The sequence below is a fragment of the Sturnira hondurensis genome, unplaced genomic scaffold (assembly GCF_014824575.4).
Source record: "Sturnira hondurensis isolate 20B ecotype Veracruz unplaced genomic scaffold, ASM1482457v3 Scaffold0008761, whole genome shotgun sequence".
Classification (NCBI taxonomy): domain Eukaryota; kingdom Metazoa; phylum Chordata; class Mammalia; order Chiroptera; family Phyllostomidae; genus Sturnira; species Sturnira hondurensis.
In genome coordinates, this window is record NW_028081392.1 from 348560 (window position 1) to 370609 (window position 22050).

General features: G+C 53.3%; 1 protein-coding gene across 3 annotated transcripts in view; it reads left to right on the forward strand.

The window, feature by feature from the left end:
* Window positions 1-11432, forward strand: part of PALD1 (phosphatase domain containing paladin 1) — a 91345-nt gene extending 79913 nt beyond the window's left edge. For all 3 annotated transcript variants that reach the window (XM_037055810.1, XM_037055809.1, XM_037055811.1), the window contains 2 exons: window positions 7513-7668; window positions 9637-11432. In XM_037055810.1, coding sequence (XP_036911705.1) covers window positions 7513-7668; window positions 9637-9789 — 309 coding nt within the window. In that variant the 3' untranslated portion in view covers window positions 9790-11432. The remainder of the gene's footprint in view (window positions 1-7512; window positions 7669-9636) is intronic.
* Window positions 11433-22050: the final 10618 nt, after the last annotated feature.

Here is a 22050-nt window from a genome sequence, read left to right on the forward strand (position 1 = left end):
GGGGGCAGGAGGAAGGCCCAGAGCTGGCTCCTTTTCTGATTTGGCCGCCTTCTGAGCGGTTTGGGAGGTGCCTCCCTGATGCCCTTTGGATTCGGTGAGCCCTGGTGCTGCTGCAGATGAGGAACCAGGGCAGCTGGGCGGGGCCTTGGGGGTGACTGCGACAGGGGTGGGGTGGGACGGGAGGATGGAGGGGCTACTGACGGAGGCTGGAAGTTGTTAGAGGCCCCAGCCCCCGGTGTCTGGCTATCCCCTCAACCACCTCAGAACCAGCGGGAGAGGTGCAGACACCAGGCTGACTGCATTGTCACCTTCACAGTCCAGCTCAGCCCCCACTGTGTGCCTGTGCCAGATGGAGGGTGGGCCATCATTTCCCTCCATGTTTGCGTTTGAGGAAGGGAGATGCTTGGGCTTGCCTAAGAATACACAGATGGCTGGCAGGAGGAGAGGGAGACGCCAGACCCCAACTCCCAGATCGGGCCCTCTTTGACAGCCACACTGCCTCCCGGGGAGGAGGGGGCACAGCTGCACCTCCCTGCCTACCTTGGCCCCACAGCGTGTAAAGATAGGAACTAGAAGCCATGATACTTGCCCATGATACCAGCCTGTGGAGTGGAGAGAGGGCCAGAGGGGAAGAATGTATTTCAGATGTGGGTCCTGGGTACAGCTTGGAGGGGGGTTTTGAGGAAGGGGTACGGCACCAAACCCACACACACATTTTCTGTAGAGACAGACCTTGCCTGGAGGAACAGCCCAGGCCTCCTGCGGGCAGCCCAGCCTGTGCGGGCTGCAGCCTGGTGGGTCTCACCTTCGTTGTGGGGCATTGGTGAGATGGGGCCAGGGCCTGGCCACGCTCTGTGTGCGGGGCCACAGTGCTCAGGACATTTAAAAAAGGAAACAAGAAAGAGCAGCCCCTTTGAACTAAGCACCTCCACGAGTTTGGGACAGAGGTGAGAAGGCTGGTCCCCTGGTGGTGGAGAATCTGAGAGGGACAGCAGCCCCAGTGGTGGCGCCATCTGGTGGGTTAGTTGTTTCCTGCAGGGCCTGGGAAGGGAAAATACTTGTGACAGAGCCAAGGTCAGGGCTCCTGGGAGAAGCCCCGTTGGAGTCATTAATGTCAGGGTCTTTTTTCCTTTGGCCTTGACCAGTGACATTAATCTCAGTGTTCTGTATCTAAGACAGTCCAAAGTGCCTCCCGTCTGTCCCCTCAGGAGTTTGCAGGAAAGCCGAGGTGAAGGTAGCCACGCAGAAGTAAAATGTCCTCTGTCCTCAAATGGAGATTTATTTTGCAGAGGCAGCAATGCGTTCCCTCGGAGCAGTACTTTTTGAGTTTTTTCAAAGAGTTGCGCTTGTCTCCTAATCCTCAGAGTGCGTGGTGAGGAGCCGGTCAGCTGCAGGCCCGCTTGGCCGAGGAAGACACCGGCCTGAGGGGGCTTTGTGGTTAGAGGTAGAACCAAACCTGCCTCCCAGCTCCTCCCTCCACACCGATGGCCACCTCGCAGGGGGCAGTTTCGCTGTGGTGGAAAAAGGAAGGGTCGGCAAAGAAGCCACCAGCCCCTGCTGCGTGCGTTGCCCTGGGTCCGTGCAGAGTTGCCGAGAAGTTAGACCCAGCTCAGTTCCCAAGGACTAAGGCTATTATCTTAAGAAAAACAGGCTGTGAGACAGCGCTGGCTTGTGCCCCAGGTTCGGTCTCCCTCTGTCTGTCTGTCCAAGGCGCCAGCTTAGCCACAGTGCTCCCTGGAGACCTCATCCCAGCCGGCGACGTGTCTCCGGGGCGCCAGCCGTGCAGTTAGGGCAGCTCTGGAATGCTGTGCACTGTCACGTGCAGCGTGACAAAAGGAAGAGGCTGCTTCCCGAGGCTCTTTCACACCCGGCCTGAAGTAGAGCCAGTGGGTCGGTCAGTGGCTCCCAAAATGGAGCTGGAACATGTATGTGTGTGTGTGTGTGGGTGCTTGTTCTCAGTAGCTGAGGCCTCTTTAGCTTTCCCTCCCTTCGTGCTGTGTGGCTGAGCTGGGACCATCTCCTCCCTCGGCGGGGGGCGGGGGGGGGACTTTCTCGGTGTTTTCAACAGCAGGTGCCCCTGAGTGCACACTATAGGCTTTACATTGGTTGCTAAGTGGCTTTAGGCTGAGGATTCTCAGAGGCTTGGGAAGGGCTTCCATCTCAGCCTGAACCTCCCCCCAGCACACCCCCCATTGACTGGCCCAGCCTCTGTGCTCACTGCCGTCACTGTCAGGGTTGTGGGGTCACCAGAGGTGCTGCTTTCTGCTGCTCGTCTCAGTCCTGCCGTGCAAGGGTCCTTCTTCTCAGAGCCCCGGTTCCCAGCCTCATCCCATGCAGGCAGGGTGGGCACCACACAGGTCTGTCTGGGTGCGTGGATGGAAGGTTGAGTAAGTCATAATGTGATTGGATGGATAGGAAACCTGACCCTGACCTCCTTTATATCTTTTGGTTCTTTGTCCACATCATCGGTCTTCCAAGAGAGGGTGCTTTTTTCCAGCAACTGAGAGAGCCCGGGTCAGACAGGAAGCCCAGGTGCTGACCCGGCTTTGCCAGCAGCTCCCCGTGCAGCCTCAGGCCAGTCGCACTGGTCTGTCTGGGCCTCTGCTTTTCCGTCTGCTGCCCGGGGTCACTGCCACTGCTCATTTGCCTTGAAGGATGGTGGCGGGCACCATCCTGGGTATGGTGGGAGGCGGGAGTGGGGTATGTAGGGTGCAGGGGTGGGAGTGGTGGGCGGGGCTGGGACACCAGGCTGACCACTAGGCTACGTGCAGGGACAACGGGCTCCTGAGGGCCGTGACCGTGTCTTATAGGTGCTGAATCCCAGAGCCTGGCCTGGGGTGCGTGCAGAACATTTGTTGAATGAATGGCATGCAGAGAAGTGTACTGTTTCAGATTTAGCCCCTTTGCACTTTGAAAGCGCTGAACAATATATGACATCTTTGAAAAACTAGTTGCCTGACAATGGGCTGAGGGCTTTACTGTGCTCCAGGCCCCATGGCCGCACAAGCCAGAGGGGACAGCCCAGGAAGCAGTTGTTGCTGACTGCTTGGGGGCCGGCGTCTGCCAAGGAGAGGGGTGGCCTTGAGCTTTGAGAAGGATGGGGTCTGAGCTGGGAGCCCTCCCTTAATGACATCTTTGAGGGCTGCCCTCTGCGGCCTGCAGCCTGGGCTGCAGTGGCCACCGGGCCATGCTGTTCTGTTCAGGGGGCTGGGGCGAGGGCGGCCAGACACTCCAGGAGTGGGGTGCTGTCTGGCTCGGTTAACGCAGGCCCTGAGCCTCCCCTTGTGTCTCCTCTGGTGCTGTTTCCCTGGAGCCTTTGCTGCTCCCGCCTCTGCACGTGCCTGGCGGGCCCGCTCCCCTCCTCACTGCAGTCTCCCTTTCTGGGATGCAAATGGGCGGTTCTGGGTCGTCCCAGGCAGCCTGATGCGGGGCTGAGTGAAAATACAGGATGCCAGCAGTGGTCATTTATGGACCCAACAAACATTTATTGAGCACCTCCTGAATGCCAGGCGCTGTGTGGGGGCCGGAGAGGCCTCGTGATAGAACATGACAGCGCCTGGAACCCGCAGTCCAGTGAGGCAGGCAGACGCACAGGAAACAAATACAAGCCAGACTGATGGGGTGTTTTACACAGGGTCTGGGGCAGGGTGGGGCTGGATGAGGAGGCAGTATTTGCAGACAAACCTGAAGGAGGGGAGGGAGGCAGCTGTGCTGAAATCCAGGCAGAGAATGTGGTCAGTGCAAAGGCCCTGGGGTGGGAGCTGCCTGGTTTGTTTGAGGAGCAGGACAGGAGGTCAGAGGTGACAGGGCAGGAAGGACAGACCGAATGGGGCCTTGTGTGGGGTCACAGGGATTTCGGCTTCCACTCTGAGGGCCGCTGGGGGCCGATGCATGGCGTCGAGAGCAGGGGCTGCCTGGATGTTCTAGCAGAGCTGCTGTGGTGCAGTGTTGATAGCAGGCAGTGGGAGTGTGGGGGTGAGGGTGGTGGCTGGGAGGCTAGTTGGGCACCGTCCCTGCGATGAGGTGGCTCGAATCAGGACTGTGCGAGGTGGGCGGCTTCCAGGAGCATTTGGAGTAGAGTGGCGCACATTCCCTGACTGGTTGGGTGCAGGGCTGAGGGTGGGAGAAGTCAAGGAGGGGTGCTGGGTTTGGGCCCGAGCCTCGAGAAGGACGGAACTGCTACTGGGATGGGCCAACCTGTGGGTGGGCCGCTCTGGGGAGAGCTCGGCAGGTCCGTCTGGGACACATCTGGTGCCTCTGAGAAGCGCTGCGTGGGCCGTTGCACGTCCAGGTCTGGAGTCCCAGGTACACAGGCAGGAGTCCTGTCTGGGACCTAGATTCTAGGTGACAGTGGAAGCGTGAGACGGGAGGAGGCGCCCCGCAGTCAGTGCTCCGTGACCAACCGGCACTTGGCTGTGTGTGGGCCCTGGCCGGCTCTCGGGGTGTTGGGAAGGACAGAGAGATGGGCCGGTTTATAATCTGGTGCTTGTCCCCTGGTTTACGTGGTGGAGGCTGGCCGTGCCTCGGGGAGCAGAGGAAGCCGAGACGCGGGCTCTGTGGGGCTGGAGCTCACACCACTGGCATCAGGAGAGGGGCTTGTCCTGGGCCTGGTTCATCGTGGGAGGCGGGAGGGCATTCCAGGCTGCAGGAGAGGGGGGTAAGAGTGCCCCGGCAAGAGGGAGGCGGGGAGTGGCTGAACTTGACTATGAAGAAGGGCTGGGTGATAGGAGAGCTGGGATGTTGGCGTGTGTGTCCCAGCTTGGAGCTCTGCGCCTCCAGGTAGTTACCTACCCTTGCAGAGCCTCACCTGTGCGATGGGATGTTGCTCTTCCTGCGTGGAGTTATTGCAGAGGGAGCAGAGTCTAGGAGTCAGATCTGGGTGGAGCATGCCCCCCCCAGCACCCGGCGTGCGGTGGGCCCTGGACATGCCTGGGGGGGGCTTGCCGGCCCTGCCTCTGTACCAACAGGAAGCAGAGCTTCAGCAGAGCCCCTGCCAGCCCGCCGGGCTGCGTCGGTGCGGGGCAGACTGCAGGCTTGAGAGGCCTGAAGTGCGCAGTGCCCTGGTCGCCTTTTTCATGCCCTTTCTATTCTAGGGCTCAGTCCCAGAGGACAGAGGCCTTGCCATGGCACCACAGCTAATGACTGCCTGGAAGTCCCCGGCAGCCATTTAAAAACAGCTGTGCTATTTTTGTCAGCAGGAGGTGGCTGCCTGTCCTCCTCCCCAGACTTCGCCATGACGGGTGATGTTAGGGAATCAGGGGCATTGATAGGAAGAGGGGTCATTCCTCAGTCGCAGACTTGGGTCGGGCAGGATGTGCCCTGGGAACCTTCCGGGGAGTGGCAGGCGTCACCCTCACCCAGTGGTCTGGATTTAGAGATAATTCCACCCTACCTTGCCAGTGGGGCTCCAGAGGCATCTCTCGGCCCCTCCACCCTCGATGTTGCTCAGGCCCATCCCTGCTGGTGTCTGGGGACAGGCGGCCTGAGTCCCCCATGGGGGCGGGGCCCTGAGAGAGGGCCTGGCTGGTGTGGCTGTGCCCGGGCGCCAGAGCTGTGGGCTTTGCACACCCTCCGGACGTTTCTTCTGAGCCGGCCCATCTGAAGCAGTTGATGGCTTTTGTCTGGAGGGACCACTGCTGATTTCCTTCCTTCTTTCTAAGAAAAGAGTCTTGGACGGGCTCCGGGCCTCTGGCTGGAGTGTGGGAAGCAGCAGAAGGGACGGGGTGGCGGATTGCGGTGTGGCGTGGCCAACCCACTCGTGAAACTTCTGCATTGCACTGGCCACAGTTTGTATTTAGGGAAAGCCTTTTTTCTTGGCCCACTGCCTAATTCTAAACAAAAATTGGTTGATCGTTAAAACCCATAGGCCTTCTTCCTGACCTCACCCCACACCCCCAGCAGCAACCAGGCGGCCATTCCCCAGCGCTGGTCCACCAGAAGCCGTCCCTGGCCCCTTGGTCTGAAGGGCCAGGCCTTGGCCTGGCCTCTGGGTGCTGCCACCTCTGGGTGCTGTCACCCCGCCACTGCTGCCCTAAGCTCCCTCCCCCGCTGTCTACCCAGAGGCACCTCACTCTTTAGCCCCTTTTCTGCCCTTCTCAGGGCACTTTTTGGCCCCCTTCTCCTAACGCACCGTAAATATCGCCTCCTCTTTGGTGCCTCCCCCAGTCCAGCTACTTGCCTGCTTCGAATCGATCTCATGGTCTGACCTCTCTGGGTGCTTCATGTCTGTCTTCTGTCCACTCCCCACCTCCCCGCCCCCACCAGCGTCTCTGTGGGCAGGGCCCGTGCGTGTGTCCTAGCCCTCCGTCCTGTTCCCCAAATGAATGGATGTGCGTGGCTCTGCCTGGTTCCCAGGTGCTTCCTCACACGTCACAGTACTGAGCAGCCCTACTTCCAGAAATGGCGGTGAGGGGCTGAGTTTAAATGGCAGAAGCAGGCCCAGAACCTAGCTCGTGTCTCCTTGTTCACCTTCCACCCTTGCCCCATCCCCACTGCCTCAAAGCTCCTTACGGATGGTGGGGGTGAGCTGGGCATGTAATTACTGTCTGCTCACGTGGCCTGGGAGCAAAGACGGCAGAGGCCCGGGGGCTGAATTACTGGAGGCAGAAGTGGGAGGTGGGGGAACACAGGCCCCCAGAGCAGGCCCACTGTGGCTCCTGGTTTGTGGGACTGAGGCTGAGTCAGTCTCTCCCTCTTCCCAGGCCGGGATGAACTCACTCTTGTGAACAGCTGGAGGCCGCGGAGCCCAGGCTAGGGGAGGGCAGGGTCCACGCTGCATCACCTAGTCGGAGCCCCGAGCACAGAGCTTTGCTGACTGCTGGCCTGGCCCCTTCCCAGGCCACTGATCAGAGAACTCACACCCACCTGCCCCTCCCTGAGGGAGGCCCAAGGGCTCAGGGGAGAGAGGAGCCAAGAGTCTTCCCTCCAGTCCAGGGAGGGTTGGGGACCGGAGAGGAGATGTCCCCACTTGGGGCTGACAGGAGCTGGCAGAAATGGTCCTTCCTAGCAGTCAGAGCTGGGCGTTGGTCTCAGGCCCCTGGGGTCTGCCGTCGGGAGGGCCTGTCCACGCAGTGGCAGGACAGAGGCCTGAATGGGGCTCTCCCGGGGCAGCCTGTCCTCATCTGCTCGGCCCTCAGAACAGGACGGGGGTTCACCTTTCACAAAGAGGAAGTACAGATTGAGGGAGGCCAGGCGATGTGTCCATGCGTCCGGGTAGGAAGTGGACTTTTGACGCCCTTGGCCTTGCTGTCCAAGTCCCTTCCTCCCGTCCCCACCCTGGTGCTGAGGGCAGTAGAGATGAGTGTGAGGGGGTGAGTGTGTGTCTGAGTGTGTATGATGTGAATGTATGTGGTGTGTGAGTGGGTATGATAGCTGTGTGTGTGGGGGTATGTGGTAAGTGTGTGGGGTGTGTGAGTATGCATGGTTCATGTGAGATGTATGTGTGTGATGTGTCCATGTGTGTTGGGTGGGGATGAACCCCTGTGCTGATGCCCGGCCCGCTCCATCCTGCAGGTGAAGGCCGCCAAGTCGGAGCAGGAGGCCCAGAGGCTGCGGCTGCGGAGCCTGCAGTACCTGGAGCGCTACGTGTACCTGGTGTTCTTCAATGCTTACCTGCACCTGGAGAAGGCGGACTCCTGGCAGAGGCCGTTCAGCACCTGGATGCGGGAGGTGAGAGGCGGGAGGCCGAGGCTGCCTGGACAGGCCCCTGTTGGGCGGGAAGCGTTCCCACCTCTCATTCTTCTGTTTGGGATTTTGTCCTGTCGACTTTGGGTCCCCAGCACAGTGTCTGCGCTTGGCAGGCAGCAAAAGCGTGATGAGAGAATGAGTGAATGAATGAATGAGAAGGAGGGAGACGAGGCGTGTGGGGAACAGAACAGGGCGGTGTGTCAGACTGGGCCCCCGCTCTGTGTGTCCCCCAGGGCCAACATTGCTCGGCCTCTTCATGTCCCCTGTGTGATCAGCCCTCACCTACTCTGCGAGGGGCAAGATAGCGTGGTGGCCCAGTCCCCTGCCACCTTCTGTATGACCTAAAACGGGTTATTTAACTGTCCCACTGCCCTCAATGTTAAAATGGACGTAAGGTCGATACTGTCCGCACCACCTTGAAGGGTTGTGGTGGCGTTCTGGGAGACACAGGGCTCCCCCTGCTGGACACTGCGCTAGGCAGATCTGTACACGGAGACTGGACGCTCCTGTTCTCCAGAGGAGGAGGGGACCAGCACAGAGAGGTCAGGTACCTTGCTCACAACCAGCATTAGAGCCAGCTGGTTGGCAGAGCCCACCACGTCCGGGCAAGGATACCGCCCTCCTCCTGGTTCTTTCTCTGTCTCAGCCGGTTTGAGCAGCAGAACTGGCACCTCATTCCCTCTAGGTCAGCAGGTGGCATCCTTCTGTCCCTGGCAAAGCTCCCTGTGATTACCCTCCACCAGGATGCAGGATGCTGGCCCCTCCTGACCGGCCCACCTGTGCTGGTGATTCTAATGTGGGTCAAGCTGAATTAGCTCCCATGGGCCAGGCAGGTGGGGGGGCAGGAAGCTGGGACCCAAGAGAGTGGGTGAGCAAGGACAGGGGCCTAGGCAGGGGTGTGGGTGGGGCGGGGGCTGTGAGGACGGAGGCAGGGCAGCCACCGCAGTGCCCCATGGCAGGGACAGTGGCTGCCAGGCTGTTGTGCTGAGCGAAAAGCCTTGTGCAAGGCCTTGGGGTGGGTGAGTGTTTAGTCAGGACACCTGACAGGGGTGGGTCACACCAAGGCCACGTTGGGGCCCGGCTCTTGAGGAGGCTGTGGCTTAGCTTCGTCGGGGCCCCTGGGTGGAGGTGGGGTGGGGGACCTCGGACACTTCCACTTGGGTTTTACTTGGAGAGTGGAAATCAGGGCAGCTGAGGGCTGGGAAGGAGCTGAACCCCTCACTGCCTGAACCTGGATGGTGAGTGTGGGGGTGTCAAGGAAGGAGGGGAGTGGGGCCCAGTTAGGAGTGTGGGGTTGCAGCCTCCAGGCCCGGCTCCTGGGTGTGAGTGGCAAGGAGGAGTGAGGGCATCTTGGGGGCCTTTGTTCTGAGGGCCCTGCCCTTCCCCACCCCCAGGATGGCTTGGACCTGGTGTCAGGGCCCGGGCCACTGGGCAACGGAGCTGCGTGGAGGGTGTCCAGGGCAGCCCAGGTAGCCCACCTGCACAGAGGCCTGCAGCCAGAAGGCACAGCCAGGGGCTCTGCTGGCTCCTGAGTTCATGCCGCTGCTGCCCCCCCCTCCGCCCCCCGAGACTCCCTGCGGCCTGGCTGTCAGGCCCAGAGTCTGTGCTTGCAGCTGTCCCATGAGGGGACTGGGCCACACGGGCTCAGAGGCAGCAGGTCTTCGGCAGGGCTCTCACCTGCTGAGCACTTCTGGAGCTGACGCAGCCCTCCACGACCATCCGCCAGGCAGAGGTCGTTATCCCTGTTATGAGGAAATTAGGCTCAGAGCAGTTCCTAGTGGCCAAAACGCAAACTCTGGTTCAGTTTGTTGAGCTGGTAGGAGGCAGCCCTGGGCCCCAGGCTCAGCTGTGCACTTCCGAGCCCAGCGAGGGAAGAAAGGCGTGACGTGGAGCGCGGTGACCCCAGATGGCACCATCCCCGGGATGCAGCTCCATCTCTATCCTCTCCAGGTGGCGTCGAAGGCTGGAGTCTACGAGATCCTCAATCAGCTGGGCTTCCCTGAGCTCGAGAGTGTGGAGAACCAGCCCTTCTCAAGGCTGCGCTGCCGGTGGCAGGAGCAGAGCCCCAGCCTTGCACCTGTCGCTGCCGGGGACTTCCTGTAGGCTGCGTGTCCCCTGGCCCCGTCCCCTCCCGCAGAGCCGCACGAAGGCTTGGGGTGTCTGAGGTGCTCTTCACTGAAGTGGCCCTGAGCAGTTCCCCAGCTTCCCAGAGAGACGGGTTGGGTTGGGAGCCCTGGTTTGAAAAAGCTTTTTATAGGACAGTCAGCACACAGTCAGCACACAATGACAGGCGTGAGAGCAGCCTCCAGGAGAGCCTGGTGGGTGTGTCCTGCAGACGGGCTGGCATCAGCCCTCTGAGGAGTTGGCTCCTCAAGTTGCTAAACAAAGCTGCTTGTCACTTCTCCTGCCGCCCTCCTCCTCCCTTCTCGGAGCGGGAGGCCTGACAGCCCCTGGCGCAGAGCCATGGGCCAGTGCTGGGTTCCTCCTCTCTCATTCTTTCGCTGCTCTCCCTCTCGGCTTCTCCCCTTTAGCTGCCTGAGCACCGCGCTGGGGGCCTCTGCACCCTGGGTGTGGCTCTGTTCCTCTAAAGGCAGCTTTACCCAGTGTTCTTGCCTCTCGTGCCCCGTCTCCAATTTGGAGACTTTCAGAAGTACAGCCACAGGGCTTGGTGGGTCCAGCAGAGGCCTCTGCCTCTCCCTCCTTTCCCCTCTTTCCTCCGATGGGGCTGGCAGGACTGTGGAGTTTCCCACGGAGCTGGAAACACCAGGGAGCCCTTCTCAGAGGAAGAAAGAGTGTCCGGAAGGTGGATGTGCCCTGTGAGAGGAGCCAGCTCCGTTTGCCTGGGAGCCCGAGTGGGAGGTGCGGAGGAAGCAAAGGCACGCCGCCTCGGGTCCCTCCGTACCTCCGCCCGTCCCTGCAGCCCAAGATGGCCCTGCGCCCGCACCTGCTGCAGCAGCAGCTCTCAGGGCTGCTGCACCTGAGTGGGCAGTGGAGTGTGTGAGAGTGGGCCGAGGGCGGCCTGAGGGCTCACCCGGATGCCAGTCCATTCTTGCTGAGGCCCACTGAGCTGCCCCGAGGAGGAGTGGAAGGGGCCAGCACGGCTGACCTAGAGGCCTCCAGGATCTGCTGTGTCCGGACGGTGGGAAAGCTGCTCAGAAGACGCAGGAGAGGTTGAGCCTTGCGGCCCCTGCTCTGGGTCTGCTGAATACCAGGGGCTGAACCGTGGGGAGGCCGTCCACCTGGCCTGCCTTGTTGGGGCCGGGGGGCCTCTCTTTGGTTCAGTCCTGCACTTCTGGGGAAGAACGGTGGTTGTGTCCCTAGTCATGACATTTGAAAAGGGGACAGGAGGCTGAAGTTGTTCATATCTACCTAGTATTGGAAAATATTTGACCATCTTGGCTGATTTCTTTTTGCAGAACTACTGTATGTCCGTTCACTACCTTTCCAGATGTATTGTCTTTATTATTTTGCATGTGTTAAAAAAGTTTTACTTCTTTTGCAGACAAGGTCTAGGTAAGGGGTCAGCGATCAGGGCTGAACTGGGAGGGGGTCTTTGCATCCTCATGGTTGGCCCTGACTTTCACGTGCTGAGATGACTGGCCGGTCATGCCACCGCTCTGCCTCAGTATCCCCATCTGCAAAATGGGAGAATAATACTTCCTACCTACCTCACAGGGGTGTTGTGAGGATTCATTTGTGATTTTTTTGTACAGAGCTTTTGAGCATTAAAAACAGCTAAATGTGAAGTGCGCTCAGCTGCTGGTTTGTCTTTAGCGTGGAGCAGGCTTTATAGAACCGATGCAGGCTGGGGTCCCTGCTGCTTCAGGATAAGGGTCAGTGGGCAGAGTGAGCCAAGAGTGTCTATCGTCAGTGCTCCCTACGCTCAGGAAAGGCGGGGCTTACCAGACATCCCTCCTCTTTCACATTGCCAGTTGTGCCTTATCATCTCACTCAGGATGCCAAGGGCTGTCCTGCTAAGCCCCTCTTTGAAGAAAGCATTATACCAGGCTAATTCTCACTAGCAGTGTGAAAGACTGCTGTATCTAGGGAAATGAAACAAAGTGGAATTTCAGGGGCTGTGAAGGAGGGTGGACCTCAGTCTTCATTTCCGCCCCCCTCCCCAGGCTCGGCTCAGCCCCTTTGGGCCCTCCATGCTTGAACACACTTACTTTGAGAGATCAGTGTGGGAAGAAGCAGTGGGGAGAGTGAGACAGAGACGACACTGACCCTGGCTTCTCAAACTCTTCCAGGATTAGGGAAGCAAGGCCCTGCGGGAGGTATTTCTGAGTTCAGCTGCAGGTAGACAGGATGGAACGCAGGGCCCCCATTGAACTACAGTTGGGCATCTCCCCGGGCCGGGAGGGAAGGCCTCCTGGGGTCATTTCCTAGCACAGCAGGAAGCATTATTTCCTGGGAGGCTCCGTGTGGTTCCCGAGCGTGAGATACAGGCGTGTGTACAGGGTGACTGTGTGTGTGCTGGTTCTCACTTCTTTCCCTGGGATGAGGGGTGGAGGTACACCACGGTAGGTGCCGTGTTCACAGACGTGTCCCTCAGGCTCCCCGGACCTGCTCCAGCCTGCGGAAGGCACCGGCCTGCCATGGACGGACTGGCCCACGTTCCAGTGCCCCCTCTAGTCAATGGCGTCTGAAGCCTCGAACACACGAGTGAATATGTGCCAAATTGAGAACAGCACCTGGCACCCAGTAAGCACATAACCAGTTTCAACCAACTTTGCAAGGTCTCTCTCCAAGCCCTTCTCAGGAGCGGCCCCCCACTTACTACCTACATGCCCCCCAAATGCACAGATCTTAACAAACACGTATACCTGTGTGACCTGAACCGCTGTCAAGATATGCAGCCTTACATGAGGATTATTTGTAATGCGAACGTTTATAAGAGAGACCTCAAACTACATCGTCAAACTCAAATCTTGGTGTAGGTAATGGCTGGAGCTCGGGCTGCATATCACTGAACACAGCCCAGCCACCTTAAGGAAGGAAAGGGCTTGTTCAGTGGGAGGAGCTCTTGGGAGAGACCTGGTGGGGTTGCAGCAGGGCCTGGGGACGACCAGAACTGGGAACGGGCCTGGAAGCCCTTTGCAGCATCAGTGAGTGGGCACTGCTCTTGCTTCCCACCCCTCTGCCCACCCCCATCCCAGGGGAGCCTTCCACAAAGGGTGGTTGATCTTCGAATCTAACACAAGCCAAGGCCGCGCTCCCCTCCAGCCCTGTCTGCCCTCAGTCCTTGCTTCCGGGCCAGGACTAAGCTCAGCAATTTCTGCCCATCCCTGCACTCCTCCCTGCGGCAGCTCTTGTGGGTCTGCCCAGAATTCCCGAGAGCCGCCGGCTCTTCCTTCCTCTCATGGTATCAGACCCGCATCATGGGTCGAAGGCCCTGTCTGCCTTTGCTTCCTCCTTTACCCTTCACAGAACGTTCCCCAAGCAAATCTCCACCACATCTAATTTCCTCTTGGTGTCTGCTGAACTGAGCACCTGAATAATCACACGCCTTCACTTTTGCCTTGGCCTCTCTGTGCAGGGGCTGTGTCCTTTCTGTTCAAGGTCAATCTTCTCTGTCACCGCTTGGGGAAAATGACCACTCTGGTTTGCAACTTCATATGTTACAGTTCTACCCACACAGTTGTGTTTCTCTCTCTTGCCCTGTCCTCCGCGCCTCAAGTTCAAGGCCGCTGATCCTGTGGACTGTGACCAGAAGGGCAGGAAATTGTTGCTCAACCTTCCCTGTGGGTGGAGGGGTGGGGAAGAGAGGACCGAGGGGGTTGTAGTGAGCTGGGTCGGTACCCCCAAATCTGCGTATGTTGATGCAGACCTGATTATTTCCTAAATAAGGGAAAGGTTTTGGAGATGCCCCTTTGTCCCCCTGAAACGTCCTGTTGCGCCATCTCAAACAGCAGTTGCTGACACGCTGTTTCAGCTCCTGCCAGTCCTGCTTCTTACGTTTCTGAAAAAGGTCTTGCCAGTTTTGTGGTTCCCGATAGGATCGCATACTTTTTAATTTTTATATTTCTTTTAAATTAATAGTGAGGCTGAACTTTCCCCCCATGTTTATTGGCCATTTTTACTTTTCTCTTTTATAGAATGTCTTTTGCCCTTTTTCTTTGGGGTGTTTGTCTTTTTTATTGACTTGTCAAGCTGGTAACACTTGGTTCCTCGCATAGGTTGCAGAATTGTTAGCTTTGAGATAGCATCGGACACACGTGGTCCCTCAGAACCTGTCTTCTCCAGCCCCCTGCGCCCTCTGCTGCAGGTCAATAACTTTTGCTTATTTCATTATGTTCCTTATTAGAGTGCTTACTTCGTCAGACACTATATTTAGAGTCATCATCCCATTCAAAATTCCAGTCATACCACAGGGTGGGGCTACGGAGGCCCAGCGATGTCCGATTCCACTTTGTTGCTCAGTGCAGAGGGGGACGTTGGAGGCAGCTCTGGCTGCTGGGAAGCTCCGTGATGTTTCCCGTGTGGGGGAGAGACATGGCGGCCCTTCCGGAGGAGTGCCCTAGCTGGGGCGGACTGGGGCGGCGGGGTGGGGAAAGCATGACTCTGAAAACCCTCCCTCAAGGTCTTGTGGTTCTCGGACTCGACGTTGCTCAGACCCTGTGTTCTTTCAAGAGGTTCCCCTCAACACCCACAAGAAACACTTGTTTCCTGAGTCGCCCTGGGAGGTAATCTGTGACACGGGCCTTTTAAGTTTCGTTCTGCTCTTCCTCTTAGCTTATTCTTTCCTTTTCCTACCATCTGCCCACCTCGCTGTTGACAAACCCTCTGTGACAGTGTCTGCACTGTCCGAGAGTAATCTTCCTTCTTTCTTTGAACTAGATGAGGCCACATTCTGGGCGGGATTAAACACCAACCGTTTGTGAAAATCCCCATTTCCCCATTCTCACCCTGACATTTGGGGTCACCAGTCTTTCTAATTTTTGCCAACCAGATACAGGAAAAACATCATCTTGTATTTTTATCTTAGTATGACTTTCCAAATTACTAATGAGATAGAACATCTTTTCATATTTTTATTGGCCACTTGGGTTTTCTCTTATGCATTTGCTTATTTTTCTATCGGGTTGACTTTTTAAATTAATAGGCATACAGTTTTAACACGATTTGTTTCATTTATAGATGTTGGTAAATATATGTCCAATCCTTTCTCCCAGTTTGCCTTGTAACTTTTTTTTCTTGCACTTTGTCATAGAGAAGTTATAAATTACTTTGTGGTCAAATTTGTGCATCTTGTCACTTGTGTCTCGTGTAAGCAGACCTTCCCTATCCAAGGCTTCCGTCACCCTCTCCGTGTTGCCTCTGACTACTTGTAGAGTGCCGTCTTTCATGTTTAGTGCTTTAATTCACCTGGGAAAATATTTTTGTGAATGACGTGTGGTAAAGAATATAACTTTTTCCAAATGGGTATTTAGTTGGCCCCCCATTATTTTTTAAAGATTTTATTTATTTACTTTTAGAGAGGGGAAAGGAGGGAGGGAGGAGAGAAACATCGATGTGTGGTTGCTTCTCACGTGCTCCCTACTGGGGGCCTGGCCTGCAACCCAGACATGTGCCCTGCCTGGGAATCAAACCAGCGACACTTTGGTTCACGGGCCGGCGCTCAGTTCACTGAGCCACACCAGCCAGGGCAGCCCCACATTACTGATTGAACGCCTTGAACTACAGCCTTTGTCATACGTTAGATCCCCATGTATACGTGGATCCACAGAGCAGACGCATGGTTGTTGTTGCCCCTGGCATCCATTCATCTTCCAGTAACCATATCTGACTTCCCATCATCAGGAAGAACGGGGAAAACGCTTGACTCAGCTGGCCAATTAAGCCAACGGGGCTTGCCCTGAGCACTTGCCGGAGTGACCGGAAGTCTTAACTACTCTTGTTGCACTTAAAGGGAGAGGCTGTGATGGCCGTAGATGTTGCACAGCCGTGAGGAGAAGACAAATCAGAATGAAACCAATGCGTGGAGGCCAATGGAACTGAGCTGATAGATGTGGACTTTGAGTGTCTGCATCACTTCATGCATACAGCCAGGCACCCCTACCGCCCAAGAACTTCTAATTAGAAAGCTGTTTCTCTTTGTGCGTGAGTTGGGTGGTGTTTCCCCTCAGTGCACAGGCATCTTAGTCGGTGTCTGTCTTCTTTATTCTCTTGCATTGATTTCTTTGTCTTTCCAAGTTCTCTCTTGTTTTCTTCCTTCTTTCATTTCCTATTTTTATTTCCAAGTGAATTTTATTATTGTTTTAATTATATTTTATTGATTATGCTATTACAGTTTTCCCAATTTTCCCCCCTTTATCCCCTCTCTGCCCTGCACCCCAAGTCCTCCAGCATCCCCCCCGGCCTTAGTTCATGTCCATGGGTTGTACATATAAGTTCTTTGAGTCCTCTGTTTCCTATACCATTTTTGTCTCTCCCTGTCTATTTTGTGCCTACTAATTATGCTTCTTCTTCCCTGTAGCTTTCCCTCCTATTCCTCCCTTCCCCCTCCCCCCTGAACTCCCTCTGTGTGATGCCCATTTCTCTGATTCTGTTCCTGTTCTAGTGGTTTGCTTAGTTTTTGTTTTTGTTGTTTTTCTTTTCTTTTAGGTTCATTTGTTGATGGTTGTGAGTTTGTTGTCATTTTACTGTTTATATTTTTTATCTTTTTTAAAGATAAGTCCCTTTAACATTTCATATAATAAGGGCTTGGTGATGATGAACTCCTTGAACTTGACCTTATCTGGGAAGCACTTTATTTGCCCTTCCATTCTAAATGAAAGCTTTGCTAGATAGAGTCATCTTGGATGTAGGTCCTTGGCTTTCACAAGTTGGAATACTCCTTTCCAGTCCCTTCTTGCCTGTAAGGTCTCTTTTGAGAATCAGCTGACGGTCTGATGGGAACTCCTTTGTAGGTGACTGTCCCCTTATCTCTTGCTGCTTCTAGGATTCTCTCCTTCATTTTAATCTTGGCTAATGTAATGATGATGTGCCTTGGTGTGTTCCTTCTTGGGTCCAACTTCTTTGGGACTCTCTGAGCTTCCTGAATTTCCTGGAAGTCTATTTCCTTTGCCAGATTGGGGAAGTTTTCCTTCATTATTTGTTCAAATAAGTTTTCAATTTCTTGCTCTTGTTCTTCTCCTTCTAAAACCCCTATAATTTGGATATTGGAATGTTTCAGGTTGTCCCAGAGATTCCTAAGTCTCTCTTCACTATTTTGAATTCTTATTTCTTTATTCTGTTCTGGCTGGATGTTTATTTCTTCCTTTTGTTCCAAACCGTTGCTTTGAGTCCTGGTGTCCTTCCTGTCACTGTTGGTTCCCTGAATGTTCTGCTTTATTTCATTTTAGGTATCTTTTATTTGTTTTTTCATTTTTTGACTAAGCTCAATCAGTTCTGTGAGCATTCTGATTACCAGGGCTTTAAATTCTTCAGATAGGTCGGCGATCTCCTCATTGCTTAGTTGTCTTTCTGAGGTTTTGCTGCGTTCTTTCATTTGGGCCATATTTCTTTGTCTTGGCACACCTGATAAGTTGTAAGAGGGCCGAAACTTAGGTATTCAGCAGGGCAGGGCAACCCTCCTTGCTGTGCTGTGGGGGAGGGGCCAGAGAGGGAACAGTGCCGCTGGCCTGCTCATCTCCAGTGCATATCCCAGCGGACTCTCTGTGAGACTGGGAGTTTCTCCCACTGAGGCAGCTGCCGTGGTTCACAGTCAGCCCTGAGTCTGAGTTTCCCATTCAGCCAGCCCTGCGGGTTTTTATTGGTCTCGTTGTTTTGCTTGACTTTTTCTTTAATTTTTTGGTTGTTGGAGTTCCGTGCAGTTTGATATTCTGACACTTCTGGTTGTTTATTGATTTCAGATTGGTTGTTTTCCCCCTTTTGGTTGTGCAAGGAAGTGAAGGGTTTCCACTTTTGCCTCCATCTTGGCCAGAACTCTCCAGGTTCATTTTATAGTCAACATGTCAAGAGTTATTTTAAAATTGCATTGATACTTTGATTGGGATTACGTTTGATTTGTTGGCTAACGCGGAGAGAATGGACTTATGCAGAACTGGGTCTTCTTGTTAAGGAATAGGTTGCTTCTGTGTCTTTCAATAAGATATTAAAGCTTTCTTACAACTGCTACCTATTTCTCATTAAGTTTATTAGTGGTTTTTACTGTTTTTTTATAATGATGAATTTTCCTATTAGTTTTTAATTGATTATTGCTGCTATAGAAAAAGTAGGGGTTTTTGGCTTGAATTTGGCCACATTTCTGAACTCATGCAATATCTATAAGAGTTTAAAAATTTTTTTTGGACTTTGGAAAGAGATGATTATATTATCTGAAAAATAATAACTGCTTAATTTCTTTCATGTTTTCTTTTTCTCATCTTATACAATGAGATCCTCCTGTGCAATGTTTGGAAGAGTGGTATCTTTACTCCTTTCTGAACTTATTGGGAATATTTCTAATATTTCACCACAAAATGTAATTCTTTTTTTTTAAAGATTTTATTTATTTATCTTTAGAGGGGAAAGGAGAGAGGGAGAGAAACATCAATGTATGGTTGCCTTTGGTGTGTCCCCTGCTGGAAGTTGGCCTGCAGGGAGGGAACCGGCCTGCAACCCAGGCATGTGCCCTGACTGGGAATCGAACCGTGATTGTCTATGTCACAAGCCCTCACTCAATCCACTGAGCTACACCAGCCAGGGCATGATAGTCAGATTTTTAAAAAACCTGTTGATATTGACAAGCATCTGAATAGATCTTCAGTGTTGACTGGCCCTTGTGCACCTAAGTAAATGTTACTTGGCCATGATGTTTTGTTCTCAATTGGAAGTCCTAATGTTCTTTTAAGGATGTTTGCATCTGTGTTTATGTACTTTTCTTTTCCTTGTATTATCCTTTTTATGTTGTTGTGTGAGTTGTGATAGCCTTATAATTGTGTTAGGTAACTTTCTATCTTTTTCAACATTTTGGAACAGTTCATGTATCTTATGGACTATCTGTTCCTTGAAGGTTTCACTGACCTCTTAAAATTGGGTTGGTATGTTTTAGGGATGAATTTTGCATAAACTTTCTAGTTTCTTCTATATTATATTAGTCATTTCAGGATTTTTACTTCTCTTGAGGCCAATTTTGGATAATGTCAACACTTTTCCTGTGCAACACGTGGGTAGAAAACCTTCTGTCAAGATTTTTAAACTTATTAATGTAAAGTCATATGTACTATTCTTCTGAATATTTATTTATTTTTAAATATTTTATTTATTTTTAAATATTTCATTTATTTTTTCAGAGGGGAAGGGAAGGAGAGAGGGAGAGAAACATCAATGTATGATTGCCTCTCATGAGTCCCTCACTGGGAACTGGCCTGCAACCCAGGCATGTGCCCTGACTGGGAATTGAACCGTGATCGTGTGGTTCGCAGGCCCAGGCTCAATCCGCTTAGCTACACCAGCCAGGGCTCTTCTGAATATTTAAAAGGTCCTCTGCATCAGTAATTGTCTCCTTTAAGTTTTTTTTAATATTTATGAATATCTTACATATTTTCTTGGTCACATTTGCATGTCTTTCTATTTTATTTGTATTTCAAAGAATCCATTTTCATTCTTCTAAATGTGGGCACTGAAAACTTGTAATCAAATAAACTAGTAGTTGAAGGTGAATTTTGTCACAGTGATGCCACTTGATTCTATGAACTTCTGAGGGATCGGCCAAAAATCACATCGTGATCTCTTATTAAAATGTTAAAATGGAATTTTTTCCATCGTCTGAAATTTGATTAGGTACTTCTGCAGTTTTGTTACAAGCAGCAAGTTGTAAAACACCTGAATTGCAAAGTGATTTTTTACCTGGGTATTGGAGTCATTAATGCTCTCATTTTCTGGAAAATAAGCTCCCCCAAATTAGCCATTTGACAAGTATTTGCTAGTCATGTCAAATGACTACTAATCATATCTCTAACTCTTACTTGGAGCTACTCTATATAACTCAACATACTGAAAATAGGTGAGAAAAAACATGATTCATTTTAACATCCCTTTTCCAATCCAACCCTTTTTACAGTTCCCTGAGGCTTCTACAAACAACTCTGTTAAGGTATAACTGATAGAGAATAAACTGCACATATTTAAGGTAGATAATGTTATAAGCTTGGCATGTGCGGACACCTGTGAAGTTACAATGAATGAGAAAACGAACGTACCCATCGACTCCAAGTTGTCCTTTCGTCACTCCTCTCAGCCTTCGCTGTGCCCTCCCTTTCCCCAGGCGACCACTGATCTTCTTTCTGTCACCTAGATTCGTGTGTGTTTTCTAGGGTTTCGTCTGAATGGCATCATCACTGTGTACTCTTTTCTGATCTGGCTTCTTTCACTCAGAATACTTATTTTGCAATCACCTGTATTTAATGTACATCAGTCATTCTTTCCTTGTTATTGCTGGGTGGTGTTTCGTTGTATGGGTGCAGCTCAGTTGGCTAACCCACATTCTTGTTGAATATTTGGGTTGTTTCCAGTTTTTGGCTGTTAAATAAAGACTAGTATGGACATTTATGTACACGTCTTCGTAGGGACATACACTTTGATTTCTCCTGGGTAAGTATCCAGGAGGAAAGTGGCTGGATCACAAAGTACGTGCTTGTTCAACTTTTTCCCAGCAGCTCATCCCACTGCCCGGCAGCAGCCGAACGTTCTGCTGCCTCTGCTGGGTCCTGACCAGTGCGTGTGGCACTGTCAGTCACTGGAACTTTGGCCACGCTAAAGAGGGTAGTGGATCCCCGACACAGCCCTGCAACACAAATCACGCTTTTAATTTGTAAGATTTCTAGTTTTTTTTATATTTTTAGGGTGGAGTAAGCCTCATCTCTTTGGTGATATTAATTATTCTCATTTGAAGGCTGGTGCAATTAGCTGTTTGGTCATTATTGAGTTTGATGCTATTTTTCATGTTGTTGGTTTTCCCCCGTGGTTGGTGGTCTTTGGCTGTGTGCCCATTTCTATCTTGAGATTTCAGGTGATCCCTTTGGAAAGCTCTGTGCCCATGTAGCACAGCCTGGACTGGCCACTGTGGCAGAGAGAGGAGACGCTGACAATGGTGTGTGCCCGTGGCCGCCCTTCGGACAAGGGCGCCCCCTTGCTCTTAGGTGTGTATCAGCCCTGGGGTGCTGCCTGGAGTGTCCCACTCACTGCTACTACCTGGGGTGGATTCCACTGCTTCCCGGACTTGGCCTGGGCTCCTGAGTGGTCCAGTGGGGAAGCCAAACTCTCCCGCTGCCCCTGGTGGCGCGCTCCGACCGCGCCCTGGTGGTGGCCCCCTGGGTCTGCGTCCCTGAGCTGGAAGCTTTTTGAGGCTGGTGCCTCCAGTCACAGGGGCGTTTCCCTGCATGGCTTGTGTTCTGGTCTCTCCCCTGCCATCTGATGCCATCGGCTCTTCCAGTGATTCCTCACAGTTTACAAATTCTTATTATTCCAGCATTGGCATAGCATTTTTAAAATACATACTTTTTATGACATTTTGAGGACATGAAGTTGGGAAGGGGAAACTAAAGACTATGTTTAATCCTAATTGAAAAATAAAAATAGCTCACATTCTGTGCCAGACACTGTAGCAATTAGGGTCCAGGCAAAGAATGGATGGGAACTTTGGCTCAGATTGTGAACAGAATTTAGTGAAAGAACCGTATACGGAAGTGTGGGCAGGGTTAAGGGAATCAACTTGGAATGGCGAGGTGCCAAGGAACTCGTTAAAGGAGGAATTGGTAACTGCCCCTGGATGCGAGGGGGCAAGAGGGGGCAAGGGGACAGCACGGTGTCACCCAAGCCTGTCACAGGTATATTCAGGAGATGCAGGGGACTATCCAACGGGGCTTGAATTGTGGAGGATGGAGCCCTGGCCAGAGCAGCCTAGAGCACAGGGCTGGCGGAGCTGGGGCAAATGCCCCGACTTCTCTCTCCTCTCCTCCCGTGCCTTCCTTTGACGGAGGGTGGTCATGTGACCTGGGCCATGGGGTCAGCCCCAGAGATGGGGGTGGGTGAGAGACAGAGAACACCAGCACAGCCCTCTCTCTTCCTCGCACTTCACGGCTGTCATCACCTCCAACAGTTCCTGACAGCCCGAGGTGGTGGCATATTATTACCCTCATTTCATAGAGGCCCAGGCGCAGGCACCCCCAGATGCAACACCTCTTCTCCTTCCTTCCTTCACCCCTCCAGGACTGACCTCTGCTCTTCCCTCCACTGGCTCCTTCCCTCTTTTCTGCTGCTCGCTGCCCAGCACAGCTGGATTCAGGCCCCAGCCCTCGCCACTCTGGTCTAAGGGCTCTCGAGGGACCGCAGACAGAGTTCTGACTTCTCGCACGTGCCATGCCCACAGTTCCAGTA